This window comes from Squalius cephalus (genome assembly GCF_949319135.1).
Source record: "Squalius cephalus genome assembly, chromosome: 13".
NCBI classification, from domain to species: domain Eukaryota; kingdom Metazoa; phylum Chordata; class Actinopteri; order Cypriniformes; family Leuciscidae; genus Squalius; species Squalius cephalus.
In genome coordinates, this window is record NC_137134.1 from 36533849 (window position 1) to 36553696 (window position 19848).

General features: G+C 36.9%; 1 protein-coding gene across 8 annotated transcripts in view; it reads right to left on the reverse strand.

The window, feature by feature from the left end:
* Positions 1 to 9841: 9841 nt before the first annotated feature.
* Positions 9842 to 19848, reverse strand: part of impact (impact RWD domain protein) — a 44598-nt gene continuing 34591 nt past the window's right edge. For all 8 annotated transcript variants that reach the window (XM_079891321.1, XM_079891317.1, XM_079891319.1 and 5 more), the window contains 2 exons: positions 17493 to 17624; positions 9842 to 11451 (listed from right to left, as the gene is read on the reverse strand). In XM_079891321.1, the coding sequence (XP_079747447.1) occupies positions 11392 to 11451; positions 17493 to 17624 (192 nt within the window). In that variant the 3' untranslated portion in view covers positions 9842 to 11391. The remainder of the gene's footprint in view (positions 11452 to 17492; positions 17625 to 19848) is intronic.

Consider the following 19848-nt stretch of genomic DNA (forward strand, 5'->3'; position numbering starts at 1 on the left):
ACTGAGTAAATTCTCATTAAGACTGGCTTCGAGTGATGAATTTGAAAAGCTAGTGTACTGTATGTGCACTTGTACTGTTCAGTGGTTTCAGGACCATGGACAGCAACTCATGCGATCCACCCTTACTTTCTTCAAAACATCCCTATATCCAGTGTTTGTGCCTCACCTATATACATTACATACTACATTACATCATATACATTACATACTTAGTCTCCTTTTCCAAGGTGTGATTTTCTAGTCGCAAAAAGAAGCATTTAATCTGGTGCTCTTCACGTGTCGGTCAAAAATGACAGAAATAATTTTTTTAATTTCAATGAAATTAATGTACTATATTTTAGTTCAATAATGTTTTTTTATTTAATATTTTGTATTGTTAGGGGATTTTATGGCACTAAATTATATTTACACTGTATTTATAATCCATTCATTCACTTTTTTGAGCATAGACCTGAATATTAAATTTCCAGCTTAAACTGTCGTAAACTTTAAAAATTGAATTTTGATCTCTTTTCAAAGACGACACTTGGGATATTATTGCGGAAGTGAAAAAGTTTTAAAAAGTGAACTTAAAAAAAAGTTACAGAATTTTATATTTATAGTTATGAAAAATGCGCAAAAGTTTTTTATATGAAAATATATATTTTCAAAAACTGTATTACTCTACAACTGTGGGAAATAAAAGCTATAAATTTAAACAAATTGTGCTCAAAATTTGAGCTTGATATCTCAAAAAAATGAGAAGAAAAAAATGATTTTGTTTGGCCGCAGTACCAAACGCTTCCACTAGAAGAAATTCGTCTTCCATTCATTTTTGACTGCGAGGAGCACAAGTGTGTCTATTTTTATTTATTTTTTTCAATTTTTTTGTGTTCACACAGCAAGTGCCAAAACCTTTACCAAGTTTTGTACAATTCCAATGAAGAAAAACCCCCAAAAACAAATCAAAAGTAATTTTTTCGGTCAAAAATGACCGAAGCGCACCAGAGGGTAAAGTAAAAAAAGACAAACATGAATGACTCTGCCAGCCAAAACATCACGCTAACAAATAAACCCCATCAGCCTACAAATAAACTCCATAATTGCACTTAAGTTTTTAAATTGTACATCATGTACAGTACGCCTCCTCTCTCTAAACACACTCACCAAAGTTAGAAAAAATCCTTAATTACACTCGCTGTCAGAGATGTGGTCTTCTTTTCCTGCGTGAGTCATTTCCCCACTGACACAAAAGACAACTTTAGCCCTGAGCTCCTTCTCAGCTGTGCAGCAGACGAAAGCAGTTTCACACACACACACACACACACACACACACACACACACACACACACACACACACACACACACACACGTGCACAACACTGATACTGAAACAACGGTGCATCTGTGAAATACAGTTTAGCAGCACTGCATGGTGCAGCTCCTTTAGCTTCCATTAGTTCCAGCAGTTGTGTGGTTAAATTCCTCTAAAACCCTTTTAAATGTGCCATTTTTCTTTAATTATGGAGTGAAAATTAACCCTTGGGCTCTTAACCCTGGATTTCTTGTCTATAGTCCCCGACAGCGATACCAATTGCTTCCTAAGAGGGTCACTTGAAAGGCCGGGGAGCCATTCAAGTGTGGCTTTAAAAAAGTGCAGTGAAACAAATGTATAAATCATATAAATGGATATCGTTTATGGAGGAACTCTCTGATACAAGCATCCAAGAATAGCTTTGTCTTTTCAATCTGTCATTACAGATGAATGTAAATGATCATTCTGTCAGCTTTTACTCACCGTCATGTCGTTCCAAAACTGTTTCCAACATAACAGAAGATATTGAGAGAAATGTCTGTGTTTTTTTATCCATACAATGAAAGTCAATGGTTCCTCTGTTATTTTGAAGAATGTTGGTAACCAAACCCATTTGGTCAGCCAAAACATGATGTTAAAGGCATTACATTACTTTTTTCCCCTTAAATGCTTCTCTTTTTGCGACTAGAAAATCAAGTCTCATAAAAGCAGACATAGTTTGATGTATATAGGTGAGGCACAAACACTGGATATAGGGATGTTTTGAAGAAAGTAAGGGTGGATCGCATGAGTTGCTGTCCGTGGTCCTGAAACCACTGAACAGTACAAGTGCACATACAGTACACTAGCTTTTCTTCATCACTCGAAGCCAGTCTTAATGAGAATTTACTCACAGTATAACACAAAAATGAGATATTTTAAAACAGGAATGACAAAAAAAAAGTTTTTGGGGTCCAAACGACCTATGACCAATTTCAAAATATATTTTTCAAAATGTCTTGTTCCAAAGACAATCAAACAGATCTGCAGGGTTATTTAATAAATAATGACTTAATACTGACTTATCAATGTCATTTTCTCTGTTGAAAAAGCAATTTGCTAAAAGAATCTAAACTGATTTTACGCTTAATCTGCCAATGGAACCAAAAATACCTCTATTCAAGATGGATTCTCTGTAAACAAGTGATAATGTTGTGTGCAGTTCTGCTTCTTGAGGAAATGCCAATGGTTAGATCATTCGAAGCTAGTCTTAATGAGAATTTACTCATAGTATAACACAAAAATGTGATATTTTAGAACAGAGGAATGACTTATTTTAATCTGCGGTCCAAACGAACGACATTGGATCCCATTGGCACAAGCACTGCAAAATTTTTCTAAATATCTTCTGTTCCAAAAACTTGCAGCGACGTGAGGGTTATTAAATATTGACAGAATTAAACATTTTGGGGCAAACTAGACTAAATACTGATTTATCAATGTCTTTTTAACCAAAAATACCTCTATTCAAGATGGATTCTCTGAAAACAAGCACTAATGCCTTTCTGCTTCTTGAGGAAATGTCAATTTGGTTAGCAATATTGTTCAAAATAACACATAGGAACCATGTCCAACAACCATGCTAGTGCCCCAACCCACAGCTTTTTTTGCTAGTGAGTTGTGGTATTGAAAGGGTTAAAGCCTTGATAGTCCTGTTTCAGGTTGTCATGTTGCTAATAAGCATGAATTTCAGACATTAAAGTGTTTGGACTTGCAGTAACAGAAGCAGGTGCCAGAAGAAGATAACATGGAAAAGAAGCCAAGTGGCTTTTTTTAGCAATCAAGTTCTTTGTTGCTTTATTCTCGTAGTATTCGTCGTCTTCCTAACGCCCAGAGCGAGAGCTACAGCTCTTTTCAATGGGGATCTGCTCTCTCACCTTGTAAAGAAGTAGGAGAGACTCTTATAAAGCAAGCCTTCTGATGTCTGATCTCCAGAGATGAAGAGCCCTGACCCTCGTTTGAACAAACAACAGCGTCCGTCTCCCAAAGCCACTTCAGACCAGAAAACAACATGAATTTCTATTCTGCTCCGGTCTTCTCGCTCCTCGGGGTCTCGGCGGAGAACAGCTAATGTGCTGATTTGATTTCTCCCACGATTAATATTATGCATTGATACTGTTGTCGGCCAGTACACAAAAGCGAAGAGTTTCTTATCCTCCATGCAAATTAGCCACTTTCATGCAATGCTAATGGCTCTCTCTTGTGGTTTGTGCTTGGAGGGATATTATCCGGTCAAGTCGAGTCCCAAAGTTCAATATTGCATTTACTCTCACATGTCGGTCGCATCAAACAGACGATTAGCATGTCGGATTAGCTATAGTTCATTTATGTAAGTGAAGAGAGCTAAATAAAGTAAACTGTGACATATTATACCCAAATATTCATCATACTGTGACTACCAGTGACATTTATAAACATTGGGACCAAAAATGATTCAGACACTTTGACCTGACCATGTTTTGCTGAAGTGTTTTTTCTTCTTAACCACAGACTGAACAAAACGAAGCATTGCTTGGTGATTGGTTGAGCTAAACTGGTATTATCTAATTGTGTAGTTAAATTTAACAGCTGACAGATATTCAACATAATTCATGTGTGAGACAGTCTAACAGAAGGATGGACAAAACCAGTCAAATATCAACTGAGTTCTGCTCATGTTTCATCACCATTTTCTAAACTATAGCGAATAAACTGTGATAATGTGAGAAATGTTGAAGATGTCTGAATACATTTTGGTTTGACTGTAGTTTCCCTTTGGGCAAACTCTTCTTACAGTGGAGGAAATAAAAGACATTGGTGATTTGGAGCATTGATTGGATTGCGTTTTCAAGTTATTTGTACCAAACATTGAATCCGCGGCAGAAATCCAAGTCGACCTAATCCTTGCATGTCACCATAAAGTATTTCTCCATCAAACTGCCAATTAGCATGTTACAGATCTGTGCCAAAGCACAGCATGGAGTTATTTCTAGCCAGATTCCTCACTAGGAGCCAGATTTACTAACAGCTTCCAGCGCAAACCCTCTTTTGGCGTTAAAAACCTACTGTCCGGACTTGCAAAAGACACAGTGAAAAATGAGCGCTGAAAAGGCGTGGGCAGGGTTGTTTTTGCGGCTGATCTTACTGCATATGCATTTGTAGGAGTTTCCCTTTCAGACGCAGTATTTATGTGAGGAGAGTATTTAAATGAATCATGCAAGGTGATTTACTAAGGTTTGCGCTCGTTTACGCCCTTATTTACCACGTCTTAAAGGGATAGTTCACCCAAAAATGAAAATTACCCCATGATTAACTCACCCTCAAGTCATCCTAGGTGTATATGACATTCTTCTTTCAGACGAACACAATCAGAGTTATATTAAAAAATGTCCTGGCTCTTCCAAGCTCTATAATGGCTTTGAAGTCTTTTGAAGTCCATAAAAGTGGCCATTCACTGCCATTATAAAGCTTGGAAGAGCCAGGACATGTTTTTAATATAACTCTGATTGTGTTCGTCTGAAAGAAGAATGTCATCTACACCTAGGATGACTTGAGGGTGAGTAAATCATGGTGTAATGTTCATTTTTGGGTAAACTACCCCTTTAAACCAGACCCTAACTAGATTGCACTGGTGATTATGGAAATGATCTGACTGTGTATGTGTTCTTTAATTTGCATGTCGTCAGTAGATCAAGCGCTGAACTTTCCACTCACATACTCGCTTTTATGGGATTATAGCGCTCTCACACTAATTTGCCCTGTTTAGTAAATCTGGCCCTCAGGATGTTTAAATGTGTAACAGAACTGATGTTAGTCGAATACAGATGAGACGCCTGAGCACACAGCAAGTTGGTTTAGTCAATTTAAGAAGCATCATAGTGTTTTCTTAGGGTTATTTAGAAAGAAGCTTGATTCCTTGCCAGAAACTGAGTTGTCCTTTGTGGAAACAGTTTTCATATTCATTCTGGACCGAATAAAAGGCACTCGTTAATCAGGGCAAACAAGAGATGACAAACAGGCCCTGAGCAAGATTCGCATTCAAGGCAGATTTATCCCTTATACATAGAAAGCATGTCACAGCAAAAGCCCACCAAAGCATTTAGCAACGTCCCTCGAGTCGAAGCAAGCAACTGAATCTGAAAGGGTAGGGGCTGACAGTCAGAAATGCATTAATATTCATTAGAAGGAACACAGGGAGAGAGAGAGAGGGATGAAAGAATAGTCCAGAGAAAAGGGAATAGACACATGCATGAGGGTGAAAATAAGAGGAGTTCGACTAGTGCTGAGGCCGGGATGTCAAAGACCCAAAGGTATTTAAGAGGATGAAATGTGTGTGTGCCTTGGAGAATGAGGCAAGACTTCAAAAATCACTTGAGTATCTTCTCTAAATGACTCATTCCCACAGAAGATTCACCGGTCGCAAACCATTCTGAGTATATGGGGCTGTGCAACCTCATCACTGGTGGTGATCCGCCAAAACACTTTTTTTTTGTACGTGAATGCTCACTGTAAAAAAAAAATTATGTTAAAGTTAAAGGGTTAGTTCACCCAAAAATGAAAATTCTGTCAGTAATTACTCACCCTCATGTTGTTCCAACCGCGTAAGACCTTCGTTCATCTTCGGAACACAAATTAAGATATTTTTGATGAAATCTGAGCTATGTCTCACTCCTCCATAGGCTGCTATGTGACCGAAACTTGCTGGCCCAGAAAAGTCATCAAAGAGATCGTTAATATAGTCCAAGTGACTCCAGTGGCTCAATCTTAAGTATATCAAGCGACGAGAATACTTTTTGTGCGCAAAAACAAACAAAAATAACGACTTTATTCCACTTTTCATTTCCTTCTCTCTGGGCCTCTAGTTGGTTCGCGTAGTCTATTTGCGCAGCGCGTCTGTGTTCACGTCACCACGTAGGCTCACTATTGGCCGACGCCGGTCATGTGTGTGATGCGTGATGACGTGCAACACAGACGCGCTGCGCAAAAACACTACGAGGCCCAGAGAGAAGGAAATGAAAAGTGGAATAAAGTCGTTATTTTTGTTTGTTTTTGCGCACAAAAAGTATTCTCGTCGCTTGATATACTTAAGATTGAGCCACTGGAGTCACATGGACTATATTAACGATCTCTTTAATAACTTTTCTGGGCCAGCAAGTTTCGGTCACATAGCAGCCTATGGAGGAGTGAGACATGGCTCAGATTTCATCAAAAATATCTTAATTTGTGTTCCGAAGATGAACGAAGGTCTTACGCGGTTGGAACAACATGAGGGTGAGTAATTACTGACAGAATTTTCATTTTTGGGTGAACTAACCCTTTAAGGTTAAAAAGTAGGAGTTAATCGATGGGCAGCTACTCCTTCAAAACTAGTTAGATACATGACAAGCTACAAACAAACTACACTAACGCTATTCATAATTCAGTCAGAGCGGTATTTATCCGGCTCAAAAACAAGGGATTTGAATAAATGAATATTGATTAAAGTGACAGTTGAATGTACACTCTAAAAAAAAAAAATCCGTTAAGTTTACGGTAAAAAGCTGTGATTGATCAGAAATTTACTGTAAAAAATACGGTAGCAACATTTTAGGTTTTACAGACTTCACTTAAATTTACAGTAAAAAAGGTATTTCATTACGATATGTTAATTTACCAATCTATTGAAGATCTAATATCTGTTTTGTACCGTTGCAATACACTGACAACCACCAATCACAGCAGTGATGAGAGTCACATGATGAATCAAAGCTCATCACAAGCAGCTTTCCCACAAACTGAGAAAATTAAAACTTATTTATAGAAGCTGCACAGTGTCATTCACACAAATACTATAAACACCATCATGGTAACACACATGACATTTTAAAAATGCAATAAACATTCATTTAAGAGCATTAAATGTAACATAAAACCCTAATGTACATAACTGATTATAAAAAACGAAGAAAAACTACGAAGAATACATCAAATGTGAAGTGTCACGCAAGGAATTGTGGTCAATTTACGTTTTTTCACTGTAAATTATACAATAACTTGTTCTTTTTCACTTCCAAAAACTTAAATTTAACGGTATTTTGCTGTAAAATTACATTAAATGTACGGTTAGATCTATGACAGTTATTCACCGTATGTGGTACGGAAACTTTCTGTTAACCAATTAAAAGGTTTTCACCTTAGCATTTTTACAGTCTTTTACCGCTAAAATCAAAAAAAAATTTTTTTTTACAGTTTTACTTAAATATAAAGAAACGAGTGAAGCAGAAAGCTTTGTTTACTAAATAAATAATAGGTTAGCAATTAAATATTACATCGCAGCCGTGGAAACATCTGGATTCGTGCCGAACAGCGGTACATAAACGAGCCCATAAATTTAAGCTTTGTCGGCTTTGTATTCTGTTTTGCGATCTGGTCATCAGCGAATTTGACAATATTCCAGTAGTTAATACGATGGACATGGAATATCTTGCTTCTGTTCCCCATATCTTCACTCACGTCCTCATCTTCGCAGGGGATTATAAACATTTCCTCCTTTGGTTCGCTTTTAATTTGTCCTACAGCGTTTTTTCTCTACTTTACCACAGTAGAAATGCGAATATAATAGGCCTGATTTCTTTTTGCTGCACATCAAATTCTATTTAACCCAGTTTGTGCTTGTTATTATTATTATTATTATTTATTTATTATTATTATTAGGGACCATGTACAATTTCCAACATAAATGTTACCTTTTGATGCATTGTACCAGAGTTAGCCACAGGCTAATTTACATCTGCAGTCCATTAAAAAAACATACAAATAACACTTTTGTCATTTTCTTGATATGTTTCTTGGAAGTTAAGATTCGAATCTAAAATTATACCAAGATATTTTAAATCAGTAACTATATCAGTTGATTCATTTTTTAATAAAAATGTCTGCAGTTTGAGGTTTTATAAAAGAACATACCTTTTGTCTTGCTGATATTCAAGGTAAGACAAGATTCTTCAAGCTACTCATCAACACCTTGCATGGCATGAGTTAATTTCTCAGCTGCTAGCTGAGCATTTTTTTGCATGGGTGTACAAAACAGTGTCATCGGCATATAATTGTATATCAACACCGTAACAGTGCTGTGGAAGATCATTAATATAAAGACTAAAACAGTAAAGGACCTAATACAGAACCTTGAGGCACGCCCATTGCGTTTTTCATATAGCTGGAGCGTGCATCTTTAATTCTAACACACTGCATCCTATTTGACAAGTAAGATGAGAGCCATGCTAGTGTTTGTGCTGAAAAATTAAAATTAGAAAGATTGGAAATAAGGACATCATGATTCACTGTATCAAAGGCTTTACGCAAGTCCAAGAATACAGCGGCAACAACTCCTCCCTTATCAAGTTGTGTTCTTACTTTTTCTGTGAAGTGCAGAACGGCTGTTTCTGTGCAATAGTTCTTCCTGAAGCCAAATTGCATGTGATTTAAAGCAGGGTTAGAGTTATTTAGATGTGTTATGGTAAGGCACTTCAAGTTTATTTGTATAGCGCATTTCACACACGCTTGGGATTTTAGTTTTCGCTTTCTCCGGCAGCACAAAATCAAACATGGCCTAAATGACACTGCAGAAGATGCAATTCTCTCTTCAGACCTTTTATAACAAGTGAACTTCAGGAGAAAACATGAAGATATTAGAAAAGAGAATGACTTTCGTGTCCTACATCCCTCTATATGACACATCCTTGTCGGGAAATATAAAACATGTTTTTTAAACAATATGTAACTTTCTTATATTATTTAGGTTACCAATATTTCCTGATATTTATCTCAATGTTTTACAGGCATAGTGTGGTGTTTCACTGACAGAAGTGCTCGAATAAACGTGCGTCTGTTACAAAATGGAGGTTTAACCCTCTGATGGTCTTCGTTTCTGTCCACACTCGTGTTTTTTGGGGTCTCCAGAGACCCCAGACAATAACATTTAATTTTGTAACAAGATAATAGGTTTTTTTTTTTTTTACAAATGCAATTTTACTCTGTTTGTTAATGTTTTTACTCAACATTTGTGCAGTTTTTGGAGGATTTATGATATCTTTTAAATTTCTATAAATAAATAAATAAATAAACATTTATTTAAATAGGCTTTTTACAAAAAAACAGCATTTGATGTAAAATTCACTTTATAAAAGACCCAGATTTCTAACTTTCATTCATGGGGATAACATGGATAATTTTAAATGGTTTAATGTAACATTTATACCCATTTTTTGGAAAATGCAGTAAAAAAAAAAAAAAAAAAATCACTTTAACCACTAGATGGCTATAGAGCTCCACTATATGCTATTTGCTATTTGACTACCTGAAAGATATCTTTTCACAAGTTGGATTCTGTTGAATTCATATCTAAATATAATAAAATCACAATTATAACAAAAATAAAATATTTTTTGTCAAAGTTTAGTATTTTTTTGTACTGAAAAAACCCCAGTTTTTCAATAATGTTACATTATGATTAGAATCAAACCTGAACAAAATGTTACAAAGAGAAATGTTGGAGTCTTAAGATTTTATCATTTATTTCAATTATCTATTTTTAATATAATTCTACAATTTTAATCAACATTTACTGTAACAGAACAAAAATGAACAGAAATGAACAGTTATATTACATATGAACACATGAACTGAACAGCAATAACAAGTGAGCAAATAAAGCAGTAAAAAGATAAAATTTAGTAAAAGAAATCAGTAAATGGGGAAAAAATCAAACAACGAGGAACAATAATTGGTGGTTTCATCTCATACAGTCTCGTTTACAGTGCACTGCAGGTGTTTATGCGTCAATGCATTGCAGGCAGTAAGCATGGTAAACCGCATGACTTCTGCAGTCTCAAAAATGTATTCCTCTATATATGTGTGTGTCTGTGTGTGTACGCGTGTTGTGAGCAATATAATTTAGCATTGTGGATGTTTTTTGCATTGGTGGAAGTGTGCCACTTTATTTGTGCCATTTCTGTCGATGTGTTCTGCGTTGTTTCTGATTTTGATGATGAATTTTGTCTATTTTGATTGCGGGGTCTCCAGAGACCCCGAAGACCACGAGTGTCACAAATTTTGTCACGCTAACATAAAAACAGATATCATTCCAATGTATTTATTTTTTGTAGATCTAGAAAGTGTTGAGAGCCGTAGAAGGTTTCATACCATTTGGACAAAGGGAACATTTTTTTTAATTTGAGCAAAAGTCATTTGCGGGTCAAAAAAACCCCGAAGACCATCAGAGGTTTAAGACTTGAAATCATTCAGGGATGCTTGAACGCAAACCAACAAGTTTCTTTCCGAGACACGCCACCAAACCTCTCTGCAAGTGCCTCCAACTCCAACCCAGCCTTCATTTGGTTCCCCCATGACCTAGCATCTGTTTATTAGGACACTGAGCGCCAAAGCCATCAAGTTATTCTCACATGAGCTCATTAAGGACAATTAGCATGCTAGTCGTAGCGTAGCAAGCTCACCAGGTGGCGGTGGACTCTTGGCCTGCAAAGATTGATTGGTAAAATAACGGAGTTCAATATTCAAAAGGTTAAGCATGAGTGAAAACGCTAAATTAGAGAGCGTCGAGGGACTAAATAGACTGTCATAATGGACGTTTGACAATCAAACCACTTTTGCGTTGACATTTGGTGTTAAAAAAAAATGAGTCAATCTAAAACGGACATTCCCGGGATTACGCTCACGGAAAAAGCTTAGATTGCTTTTGTCAGGCTTTATCAAATTACATTATTAGAGCATCATTAAACTGGAGAAAGGTTCAAAGGTCGCTGATGAATGTATTACCTGTTTCACACTCGTTTGTCCTTGTGACTTCAGGCAACTCTCATTTGCAAATCAATTTGTGTTTCATAAAAATCTTTATTCATAAGACAAAAGCACAGAGCACTTAGTGTGACATAATTCGTAGCAACAGAGCATTAAACTCGATTGCATACACAAACCAGTTCAGGACATCCAGGATGTTTAATCCTCAGTTTATCATGAGTTGTATGAGTCTGAAACCGGTTTCCAGTCTTCATCTGTTCCAGGTTGGGGGTGTTTGGGGTTTTTCACTTTGCCTTCTTGCCCTTCGACCTTTTGTTCTTCCCTCCAGCTTTGGATGTTTCCTCCTGATAGAGAAAAATAAAAAGTAAATCATAAAAGAGAAGTAATAAAACTCGTGTATAAAGGAAATCTGAAATGAAACTGAGAAATCTGTAACATTATATATATATTTTTTATAATAACGTCAAAAACATTCATTTGTTTTTAACCTTAAATTTCACTAAGATGCTTCATCAGTGTTAAAAGTGTTAAAAAAATGCTCACGTCACCCATGAATGTTCAGTATTTACAATTAAGCAACAAAAACTAGCTATGATGCCGAACAATATTTTTGCTATAGTTTATTTTTGGGGGGCAAAAAAATCAGCATATCTTTTATTTATTAGTAATTTACGTGATATTTCTTTATAATGTTGGTAACACTTTACAATAAGGCTCATTAGTTAACATGAACTAAGAATGAACAATACTTCTACAGAATTTATTAATCTTAGTTAGTATTATTTTCAACATTTACTAATACGTTATTAAAATCAAAGGTTGTATTAGTTAACATTATTTAATGCACTGTGAACAGCTTAACTAACATTAACAAAGATTAACTAATATAGTAGCAAATGCTCAGTTGATGTTAGTTAATACATTAACTAATGTCAACTAATGAACCTTATTGTAAAGTGTTACCATATTGTTCATATATCACGTCATATGGGCATCACAATGGCAATGTAGATATATCAAGTATCTGAGATAAGTTGTCATTGTGTCTGAAGCGATCTATTTGATTAAATAATATCTAAATCATATAATCAAAAGTAATTAAATAATCAAACATTCGTGTTAAGAAGAATTTGCTTGATTAAACTGAAGGGTCTGACATAAAAACGTGAGAGTGTGTTTTAACACGGTTAAGGAGAAAGACAAAACGCCTTCACAAAGGGTAAAAATGTACAATTTCCTGAATCAGATCCAGTGAAAAACTGGTTTCTTACATAAGTTTTCAAATTCAATCATTCGAGGTATAAATTTGCGAGTACAAGGATGAAATTTTGCATTGCTGATGCAATATAAAGCAACTGTGCCACAAATCATGGCATTGTCATTTTGACCAATTCTCAACATGTGCGAGTATAAGGCTTGTTAACTTGCTCTGAACTGTTTTCTTATTTAAATTGTGTCTCTAGGGACCCAATAGTGTCCAAATGAATGAGTCTATTTTTATGAATCCACGCGTGACGTCTCTGGCTATTCTGCTCAGCAATGCTGTTATTATGCATTGTATGTTAATGACTGTAGAGCCGCAGTGGACAGAACATAATGATCAGGCGGCTCAAACTGTGACGATAACGTAACACTCATCCTCACACTGACAGAACAGCGTGATGTATCCCAGCGTCAGGGAATCAATGTCTACAATCATGTGTATTACTCAGGCTAAAACTACAACATTAAAAGCACAAAATCTGATTCTTGCATTCTTTCTTGAAGACAAAATGTGCATGACGCAACCAAGAACTACAGTAAAACCAAACATTATTCAGACACCAGATATCATTTTTGATATTTTTTTGCGTGCAGGACACTATAGTTCATCTATGTAAGTGAGGAGAGCAAAATAATGTGACATATTATACCCAATAATTCTTCATACTGTGACTACCAGTGACATTTATAAACATTGGGACCAAAAATGATCCAGACACTTTGAGCTGATCATGTTTTGCTGAAGTGTTTGTTCTTTAATTGCTAATGCTCTTTTTTACACACAGACTGAACAAAATGAAGCATCGCTTGGTCACTGGTTGAGCTAAACTGGTATTATCTAATTGTGTAGTTAAATTTAACAGCTGACAGATATTCAACATAATTCATGTGTGAGACAGTCTAACAGAAGGATGGACAAAACCAGTCAAATATCAACTGAGATTACCATTTTCTAAACTATAGCGAATAAACTGTGATAATGTGAGAAATGTTAAAGGTGTCTGAATACATTTTGGTTTGACGGTATAATATACACGCAATTACGGCAGTGAGAATGAGTTTTTGAGCTTTTACAGATGAACTGACATTACAGGGAAGATGCATTAATGCATTCTCTACGGTTAGTGTTGCATGGACATTTCCTCTCTTGGCTAATGCATTTTAAAGCAGTGGTTTGACTCTACATTCACTTACTGTTATAGTTCTAGAGTGGAATAGCAAAGCAAATTAGCCAAAAGCTCAAATTACAGTGATTAAGATTTTTTATTACAAAAGACACACTGGTCTTTAATAGGCATGTTGGTCGTATTGGTGGTGCACGGCTTAAAATGCTTTTCTTACTTAGTATTTTGTGTCTAGTTTCCAGTCCTAATATCTAAACATTCTTAAATCAAGAAACATTTAGATGAGTAAATTGACATAAGAAATCTTGTTTTCCGATAAAAAAAAAAAATCTAAATGAAGTGAGTTGATGCTTAAAACAAGCAAAATTATCTGCCAATGGGGTCAGAAAAATAATCTAGTTTTCCATTTGAATTAAGATTATTTGTTCTTGTTTTCCATTTGAATTAAGATTATTTTTCTTGTTTTCCATTTGAATTAAAGATTATTTTCTGACCCCATTGGCAGATAATTTAGCTTGTTTTAAGCAAAAACTCGCTTAATTTAGTTTTTTTCGGAAAACAAGATATAATTTATTATGTAATTTTACTCATCTAGTAAATGCATCTTGATTTAAGAATGTTTAGATATTTGGACTGGAAACTAGACAAAAAAATGCGGTGTTGGTTTGATGGTTCAACTAAACAACTTCTGAGGATGTCGAGTTCGGAAACAAACTCATCCAGTCCACAATCAAAGGAATCACAGAAGTCCACGGCTTAAAATAGAAGCGGAAGAAGAAAGGTGTGTTTTTAGCTGCTTCTAACGCCAATCACTGTAACGATGTGATACCAATTTCAAAGACATGCCACAAAATAGGATCTCGCGCTCATGAAACGTGACAGCTTTGGTTTCCTGCGCTTGTGTTTTCCTCAGCCATGTGATGCTGCTTTAATTGAGTCGAGGTTTTTTAAATGAATTCTAGCAAAATCTTAAACAATCATATCACACATGCGTGTAATTGTATGTCTGCATATAAACCGAAGCGCCCCTATTATGCGGGTAACCATAGCAGCCCCACAGCTGTGCGCGAGTCCTCATTTGCACAGAAATGAAAGAAAACAACAAACAAATGAATCCTCAGAAGAAGTCAGGCGCGTGCCGGCAAATCTCCTCAGAACTGGTTTTTGTGTGACCTTATCACTGTGATTGTTGGACACTCAAGAGGAGAGCTTCTCTTCATAGAAATTCACAGAAGTAAACAAAAAATTGAATATTGAACATTTAGTACTCAAAAACGTCCCCGAGACAAATCTCAGAAAGAAAACTATAAATGCGTCAACAGAAACCTTTGCAAGAGAGAAAGGTGGCAGAGGTGTTTCCAGTAAAAAGCATACTAGAACAGAATGATTTTCATGATGATGTTTGGTTTTGTTAAAAGTTCTCTCATGATAACTCTCAGGGCCCTATTTTAACGATCTGAAACGCAAGTATCAAGCGTGAAACGCAAGTAACTTTGTGGGCGGGTCTCGGGTGATGTTGCTATTGTACCGGCGGGATAAATGACTCTTGCGTCCGACGCAAATCTAAAATGTGTTGGTCTGAAGTCGCTTCATTACTCATAGGTGTGGTTTGGGCGTAACGTGAAATAAACCAATCAGAGCGACATCTCACATTCCCTTTAAGAGCAGGCGTGCTTGTTCCATGGCGGATTGCTATTATAACGGCGGATTTGCCAGGAGCGGTTCACAGCCGAGGAGACCGACGTTCTCGTCAGGGCCGTAAAACACAGAGAAGTGACATTGGGGATGGAGAAACACACCCAAATTATCTTCAGTTAAACAGGCGTATGATAATTTGGGTAAATGTGTAAGCTAGATTTATGCCTATTTTTTCACATCTTCATGGACACAACAATAATTTCCCTCGTGTGGTAATATTTTTCCTTGTAATAATGTATGGTTTTCTAAAAATGTGAACTGCTGCGTCTGTGTGTAGATGAGAGAAGCAAAGTGTATGCGCGCTGTGCACACGCTACATTGATTATGGCCAAGCATGCGCCCTTAAAATAGCATATGAATAACATGCGCAACGCGCCACTGACTTTAGACGAGGTTTCTCCTGGTCTGTGGTGGAATTGTTTTCTGAAACTGCAAAATAGCACCAGGGAACGTTTGCTCCGGAACACACCTCCTCTTTTCGCTGAACCACCCCCGGGAGCGCAAGTTCATTTCCTAGTTTACCGACATGCGTCTCTGGAGGGAAAAGTCCGCTGTGCGCGGGTGCAAAATAGGAATGATACATGCGTTGGTGTACAAAGTCAATTGCGCTGGGTGCAAGATAGGGCCCTCAGAGTGTTTGGCATGGTAATGTGTATGGCAATGTTGATATATTTGGTCTTGCGGGACCAAATACGGGATTTTCTACTGCCAATACATACACGACATGCTGTACAATTTATCAGACATGAATTACAGATCTATACAGGTGGAGCTGGGGACGGTGGAGGATTTTCTGAAAGCGCACTGCACTGCTAACGCACAAATGCTGACCAAGTATATGAAGGTTGAACATGCAAACTCATTGGCTACTGCCTAATCATGCTACGATAGTCGGTGTTGGCGGTGTTCAGAACCAACACCGGTATCACCACTTGCCCACCGCGGCAACTCACCCCACCGTCGATTAGATACTTTTTTAAAAATAAAATCATTTAGTTCAGTTAGAGAACAGACACTACAATTAAAAACTGAACGTGTCTGCTTAATAAACCGTGAGCTGAACGAGAGTCGCAGCAAAGATCAGCAGCAGGAGTCAGATTTCATTAATCACGAGAGTGAGGAGCTTACTGACAAGATGATGGTGGAATATTTGGTGAAAAAGCGCCAATTTAAAGGGGTGGTTGATTATGATTTGACTTTTCTAACTTTAGTTAGTGTGTAATGTTGCTGTTTGAGCATAAACAACATCTGCAAAGTTACAACGCTCAAAGTTCAAAGCAAAGGGAGATATTTGCTTTTAAAGAAATCACTTTTTAAGGACTACAACAAACGGCTGGCAGGGACTACACCACATTCCTCCCGGGTTAGTGACATCACAAACCCTAGAATTTACATAAACCCCGCCCCCTGAACACGATTTATAGATTATCAAGACAGAATATGCTAATAAATGACTAGAAGATAACTACACATAAATACCATTCAGAAATGTCCTGTTGCTTCTACATGTTGTCACTTCTTCTTGAGTCTCTCCATCATTGTTTGTCTGACTTCGGTTTGAACATAAAAGGCTAAAAGTTTTAGAAATTTTCAGTGCATGTCTGTGTGAGTGCAAGCTGTTGAAGCTCCGCCCCCTGTGCTGGGAGCAGCAGCTCATTTGCATTTAAAGGAACAGACACAAAACAGTGTGTTTCTGCTCACCCTCAAAAAGTGACGACTTTAACATGCTATGTAAAAATATCTGTGGTATTTTGAGCTAAAACTTTACACACACACTCTGTGGGGACATCAGAGACTTATTTTACATCTTGTGAAAAGGGCATTATACCACCCCTTTAAGCGAATTTGTCATTGTACTGTTTTGTTGTGTTTTTCATTAAGAAAATAGGCTATTGAACTCTTCAATTCAAGCAATCCGCCCCCAAACTGGCGTTAATTTGAAAGCGAAACTAAAATGCGCACGTGTCCACGTTCATTCCTATAGAAAAACGCTCGCTCTGCTCCGCACCATTATGAATGCACATGCGGAGACTCGCGCATTTTACTTTCGCCTTTAAATTTGCGATTTAAAAGCCTCTGCCAGTGATATTACCGTTGTTGTCACGTGTCGATTAACCGGTGAAAAAAAATATCCTCACCGTCACATCCCTACTACTGATACTGATACAGCAGGAACCAATCAGCTGTGCCCTATAGATAGCGATGTGAGTTAAGGACCTGTTATCCTGAACCAGAGTTTCATGACAGAACTCTGTATTTCTTGAATGTCTGCATTGTACATGTTTGTACATTAGTCTTACTGAGTCTGTGTAACCCTCCTGGATGAGGATGTTCCTGGCACAGTTGTTGATGTGTTTGAAGCGGTCGGGTCCCAGCAGAATCCCACCGTACCATCGAGAGACCACCACCAGCACGTTACGCACATCCAGGATCTGTGAGACAGAATGATCAGCAAATGTGAGCGGCGTTTGCCACAGTAAAAAAACTACATTTAATGATGCATCACTGGCTACGTTTACATGCAACCAAATAATCCGATTTACGGCTCAATAGGACTGAAAAGCCTTGAAATATTCATGCATGTCAAAATATCTATTCCGATTTGCATTCATGTAAACACTAATCAGATTCATCAATCGGAATGAATTCAGTCCGACTGAAACAAAAGTTGTGCATGAAAAGATTCACAAATGTTTCCTTCATGCCACATTTTCCCTGAGACGGCACGTAGCCTGTCAGTCCCTGTTTGGGAAAGGAGTCGCTTAAAGGCGCAGAAAAGACAAAATATGGCCTTTGAAAAGAATGACAGCTCTCAAGTGCGTTTCCAGCCCTCGCTTGTTGTATTTTTCCCAGCGCCGCAGGGATGAAGCTGGATGAACGCCGGAGAGAAGGGGAAGATCACTGCCATCTGCACATGCCACCTCTATTAATAGTCTTTTCTCTTTCAAACATGCCGTCACATTCGGAAAACAGGAAATAGTGGGATGAACTCCAAAAGGCTGAATGATCGCATGTGAACGGCTGTTCGTTTTCACTGGAATGTTTTCATTCATGCACCAAGAAAGAGGTCAAAGAAGCTCTCGAACAGGCCATGTTTTATATTCTTACAGCATTTTTCCCATCGAATCCTTTCGAAATTTTGACGAGGCCTGAAAATTTATTCAGACATCTTCAACATTTCTCACATTATCACAGTTTATTCGCGATAGTTTAGAAAATGGTAATCTCAGTTGATATTTGACTGGTTTTGTCCGTCCTTCTGTTAGACTGTCTCACACATGAATTATGTTGAATATCTGTCAGCTGTTAAACTTAACTACACAATTAGATAATACCAGTTTAGCTCAACCAATCACCAAGCAATGCTTCATTTTGTTCAGTCTGTGTGTGAAAAGAGTATTAGCAATTAAAGAAAAAACACTTCAGCAAAACATGATCAGGTCAAAGTGTCTGGATCATTTTTGGTCCCAATGTTTATAAATGTCACTGGTAGTCTCTGTATGAAGAAGTTTTAGGTATAATATGTCACAGTTTACTTTATTTAGCTCTCTTCACTTAAATAGATGAACTATAGTGTCCTGCACACACTAGTAAAAAAAATCAACATTTGAATCTGCTGTCTGAATCATTTTTGTGTGACTGTATAAAGTATAAAACAATAAATGAAATCGTTTCACTCGGATGCGAAAAGTGAAGTCGCTGGAGTATCTGTGCAAAATTAGAAATGACGTGTCTGTCAACTGAAACTCATAATACATGATGTTCCAATCAAAACCACCTGCGACAAACTAAACCTCACTTCATTGAAGATCATTTGAAAAACGCCACCACAGATGCTCCGTTTTCGCCTAAGGTTATTGACGGAAATGCTGTCTCGAGATTACAGTGTCATGTCGTATTTCACACTGGAGGGTTTTGATGCCTTTAATCAGAGAAGGGGAGATAAGAGGAAAGATTATGGATGAATGACATATCCGTGTGCAAATATCTGACATCGCAAGAATGGAATTGGGATCAAGACAGGAGGAGTGCATGGATAATCCCACAGCATATCAACAAGCCTGCTAAAATGATCCATTGACTTTAATACGTGCACAGCCTGAAGAATGCTTCAAGATCGTGTGCTTTAAAGCACTGCTTCCAGGCAATGGTGCCTTTACTGAGTCCTGCAGGCACAGAGTTTAGGTGATATACACTTACTACTGCTCAAAAGTTTAGAATAATCATGATTTTTTTGAATAGTTTTGAGAGAAGTCTCTTGTGTTCTGCATTTATTTGATGAAAAACGGAAATAATATTACATTTTGAGAAAACTTTTCTATTTGAATATATTGAAAAATGTAACCTATTATATCACAGGACTAAATTACATTTCACAATATATTATAATAGAAAACCACTCTTTTCAATTGTAAAAAATATTTCACAATATTACTGTTTTTACTGTATTTTTCCTCAAATAAATGCAGCCTTGGAGATGATTTTATACACTACCAGTCAAAAGTTGTAGATCGCTAAGATTTTTTAATGTTTTTAAAAGAAACCTCTCCTGCTTACCAAGGCTGCATTTATTTGATTAAAAAAAAATTGTTAAATATTATGACAATTTAAAATAACTGTTTTCTATTTTAATATATTGTGAAATGAAATTTATTC